This window comes from Spermophilus citellus (assembly GCF_964194105.1).
Source record: "Spermophilus citellus genome assembly, chromosome: 1".
NCBI classification, from domain to species: Eukaryota; Metazoa; Chordata; class Mammalia; order Rodentia; family Sciuridae; genus Spermophilus; species Spermophilus citellus.
The window spans coordinates 117,717,601-117,722,642 of record NC_138182.1 but is presented as its reverse complement, the minus strand read 5'-3'; the positions used below and the strand labels follow the sequence as shown (position 1 = coordinate 117,722,642).

General features: G+C 42.7%; 1 protein-coding gene across 1 annotated transcript; it reads right to left on the bottom strand.

Annotated features, from left to right (window-relative positions):
• Nucleotides 1–1,571: 1,571 nt before the first annotated feature.
• Nucleotides 1,572–2,504, bottom strand: LOC308648034 (olfactory receptor 14C36-like; the record flags this gene model as incomplete). Its single annotated transcript, XM_081292735.1, has 1 exon — nt 1,572–2,504. One exon carries the CDS (start codon nt 2,502–2,504, stop codon nt 1,572–1,574), a length of 933 nt encoding a protein of 310 aa, XP_081148861.1.
• Nucleotides 2,505–5,042: the final 2,538 nt, after the last annotated feature.

Sequence of the window (5,042 nt, the reverse complement as noted above, 5' to 3'; positions counted from 1 at the left end):
TCCGTTCATAGTTCAGCAAATCAAGCAAAAATGGCTTTAGTGCCTTTGTAACATCACCACTAGAGTCTATGCTGAGGGGTCCGTGGGAACAACTGTGAGCTGACCCTCATTGGTCATCTCCGTCACCATGCACATCCTCAGTTATTTGATCAGAGTTGTACTTAATTAGCACCATCATCGGAAAACGCCCTGCATTTCCCCTCATTGCCAACTGGTCAGTATAGGTATGTTTTTGGTTGTGTTTTGTTTTGACTGTTTATTAATTTTTATTAACAAATATGCCATCAATCAAACTTTAAAAATATATCTATTAATCAGTCTCCTATACTTACAATATTTCTACTTTTTAGATAAATACATTCAAATTGTCTTCCTGATACTGAAATCTGTCCATGCAGAGTAGAGCAATATGGTTTTCTGAAATTGTCATTCTGCCCATACCTTAAGATTTCATGAATGGATTTAAATTCCACAAACATTTCTATTATTTTAATTTAATTGACTAACATGAAACTTTAAAAATCATTTTGCTTTTTTACATTAAATTTACTTATTATCTTTATATTATATTCATAGTTCAAAGTTGTTATCAATAATAACAATAGAATGTGACAGTTTAAAACCCAGAATTTTAGGAAGAATATCTCTCCAGTATGATCAAACATTGAAAATACATCTTAGGATACAGTGTGGATGGATGTTTCCTTTATGGAACCAAATAAAGAGATTGAATTGAGCTGACCAGATGTAATATGTAGGCAGACAGCTGGGTTTAACCTGTTCATTGAGACACTGAAGACTTTACTCAGCAGAGCTGGTGAGAATTCACAGCCTTGAAAATGAAACACGGGTTATTGGCTTGTGACATGCACACAAAGGCTCATCCCATGCACCTAGCCACTTAGGGCATTTCCACAGCAACAACAAATGGACCCAGTTGGGGGAATCGGAGATGCTCTTCCAGCCAAGATAGGGCTGGTTCTAAAGGACAAGAGCTGGTGGCCACCACCACTTCCTCAGTTGACATTTCAAGTTTATCTCTTTTATTTTCCAGATATATTGAAGCCTTAGTTTGCTTCCTAATAAATCTAACAGTATAATATTTTGGGACTTAATCTTGTTCATTTTCAAAATAATTTAACTAACTTAATTATATACAAGATTAAATATTTATTTCATACAAAAAATATGATTTGATCATGCAGGCTAGTTGCTATCATCATACTTGATTTCTCAATATCTCCCTCAGAGCATCCTTAGCATTGATATATAATATCACTAAATATTTAACAAGTAAAAAATGCCCAGTCTATATAGATTCTCAGCAAATATGTTGAACTCCATCTAAGAAAACATGCAACTGCTAAAGTTCCTTACAGATTTTTTTTTTGAGGGGGATGATTAGAAATTGTGACACAAAATTCAAACCAGTTGCTTGATAAGACTGAGTCTGCAGCCTCACAAGGGCCATTCTGCAGCAGGCAGTCTGCTCTGCAAACCAGACAGGCAGAGTTTGGTTCAGGTTTGAAAGTCACTGGGCAAAACTAGAATCTTCCTTTAATGTATCTTGGTTATGCTCCGGAATAAACCCTTCTCAATATGACTTTCCGCACAGCTTCCTTTACCTGTTTGTTTCTGAGACTGTAGAGGACAGGATTCAAGAGGGGAGGAACAATAGTGTAAAACACAGAGAGAACTATGTCCTGAATTGCCTCAGAGGTCACTGGCGGCCTTAGATACACGTAAGAGATGGAACTGAGGAAGACGGTCACCACAAGGATGTGGGGGACGCAGGTGGAGAAGGCCTTCCCCTGCTCCTGTGTGGGGAACCTGAGCACAGTAGAAAATATGCGCACATAGGACATGGCGATGAAAACAAAGCAGCCTCCACAGACCACCACAGCGGAGATGAGAATGGAGAGCTCATTGCTGGACGTGTCAGAGCAAGAGAGCCTCAGCAGGGAGGGGATGTCACAGAAGAACTGAGGGACCTCGTTGGAGCCACAGAAGTTCAGCTGTAATGTGTTTCCAGTGTGTGCACCTGCGTAGACCAGGCCACTGAGCAGGGAAGCCAGGGTCAGGCGGACACAAAGTTGGAGGTTTATGATAGTTGAATAATGGAGGGGCTGGCAGATGGCCACATAGCGGTCCCAGGCCATGATGGTGAGAAACAGAATCTCCACAAAGGCACAGAAAATGACTAGGAAGATCTGTGTTCCACACCCAGCCACTGAAATGGCCCTGTGTCCAGTGAGAGAGTTGACACAGGCAGTGGGGACAGTGACGGAAATATAGCACATGTCCAAGATGGACAGGTTCCTGAGGAAGAAGTACATGGGCGTGTGCAGGTTCTGGTCAGCAGTGGTGACAGTGACAATGAGAAGGTTCCCTAAGAGGGTGGCCAGGTACATGAGTAAGAATAACATGGAGTAGAGGAACCTTAGTTTCCAGCCTTCAGCAAAGCCCATGAGGAGAAACTCGGTCACCATGGTGGAGTTGGCCATCTTGTGGAGATGCTGTCAACTGGGAGGCAGAGGAAAGAAGACAAGGGGCACACAAAAGTCAACAACCATCTCAGATGTTCTTCCTCCAAGTGTTTACTGCTGTGTTAGGTAATCTGTGCATGGAGGGATGTCCATTACTGGCCTCCTGATTGTCTGCACCACTTCTGAGTAGATTGGACTCAGTGCTCAGGAAGGTCCCTGTCTTTTGTAACACCCAGCACTGAGTCATTGTCTCAATGAAGACTGAGTACCCAGTGCATCTGAAATCCCTGTGTTAGAGTATGATCACAGTTCCACGAAAGTGTCATTAGGAGCTGACCAGCACATTTGGGTGGATGTGGACACCCATCAAGGATGTGCTCAGTGCCCTCCAGCATGGTCTGCCTGTCATTAAGAGACATGCCTCGGGGCTGGGGATGTGGCTCAAGCGGTAGCGCGCTCGCCTGGCATGCGTGCGGCCCAGGTTCGATCCTCAGCACCACATACAAAACAAAGATGTTGTGTCGGCCGATAACTAAAAAAAAAAAAAAAAAAAAAAAAAAAAAAAAAAAAAAAATTCAAATTCTCTCTCTCTCTCTAAAAAAAAAAAAGAGAGAGAGAGACATGCCTCTATTCACTGTCCTGTCCCTATGTGCAGAAATCAGTATTGAGAGTCTCCATACATTCCTAAAGCCTGCCACTGTCAGGACTTCCAGAGTCTGTGGTAGGCTGCTGATTTACATGTGATTTTACAATATTGTTCTATGGAACTCTTTCAATTCTGCAAATTCTAACTCCTTCAATGCTTGGAGCAAAGTTGAAGCTGTAACTGAATTTGAAGTCACAGCTCAAGGTGAAGTAAGCCCCCTGTGATCACATGGGGAACTGAATGCTGGGACTTCCTTGGGATCCATGCTGTGGATGTTGTAGGTACTCTACCAAAGCCTGGGTTTCATGACACTCAAATGTATACCTTTGTAATAAAATGGATGGAGGCACTTCCTAGTCTTGATCTTCTGATTATTACTTATTAAAAGTATTTGGCTTCTTGTGTGGTTATTTTGCCCCTATATTTACACTTGGGTTTGGTACTGGTTCCACAGGATAGCAACCTGACACAAGCAACCTTAGTTCTGCATTGCCCTCTGCCCCCAAGTCCCCTCCCTCATTATCTCTACTGCCTGTCTTTCCTCCTCCATGGACTAATACTTCACTTCTCTCTAGAACAATTTTCCCTATTGTTCTATCAGTATGTGCAATTTTGTAACACAGATTTTATGTATTATGTTAGTTTTGTAGGTTAATATTTGTGCCTCAGTGATATAACTGTTATATTAAATATCTCCACAAACAAGAGTCATTTACTGAGGAAGAAAGGGTCTCAAAGAGAGCCAACTAGTGCATCTCAAGTTGTAAGTGTGGCAGTGTGTGGGGAGATGAGCCGGGCTTATCCATCAAGCCCTGTATGCAGGTCAACATAGGCCTAGTTCTGCTGGGGTCCTAAGGCCGAGGCTGCAGGGCCCTATACTGCCCATCACCCTCTCTGGGTCTTCTGCACCTCCTGCTCTCCTTTCCTCTCCCAGGAGGGGATTGCGGGGTTCTCGAAAGCCTCTGCCACCCTCATTCTCTTCGCCTTTTTTCTTCATGTTCTCTTGCTGCCAGAACCTTCCACTCCATGTTCTCACCTCCATGAACTGTAGGAACCTTCTGTGTGCGGTAAGGTCTGGCTTGATCTGGTAGATAGGTGTTTTTTTCCTTTCCCCTTTTTCTTCATTGTCTTGGAAAAGGTATTACAATCCGTTTTAGTCAGAAGTTCATTAACCGCTGACTCTCCCTTTGTGGGAAAACCATTGGCCGCTAAGTCCTGAGAGGGTGGCATGGCTGTGTCCTGACTTTTCCCAGCTCAGGTTTCTTGTCATGTTAACCCTGCTGTCCCTCTTTGTACCAGGTGTCTTGCTGAGGTTTCCTGGGTATCTGTGAGGTTTGCCTGTGTATCCACCTCTCTCTACCTCTTTTCCCCAAATTCCCTCTGGCTATCATGACTTCTTTGTATGTCATGATATTGACTTCACATTAGTGTCTTTTATCTCATCTGGAAAATGTACACATACATCCTTATGTGCATGATTCACGTTAAAATAAGCAAAAGTGGTTTGAAACTAAAACATTTATATTCATAGGGAAAGCATAAAGAAAGACTTATCTCCACATTTTACTTTCACCTTATCTATGAATGCACTCCTCTCCCTGATAGTGCCATTGTGGATTTAGAAATATAGCAATAAAACATTTGATAACTACTCTCCATGCCTCTATTCACTTATGATTTCAAGACAACAGTTCTGACTTATTCTTCTGATAACATCATTTTTTTGCCACCTCACTGCAGCTGGGCCACTGGTTGAATTATAAAACACTCACTCTGAGGGTCCTGTGTTCTCCTCCTGAAGTAAAACAGTCTCCCCTGCTGTCTTCCCCAAATCTGTGGCTGGAGCGTGGTCTCCCAGGATTTTCCAGGCAAACAACCTTTCAGGACATCTCCAGAGGCACACAGACAGT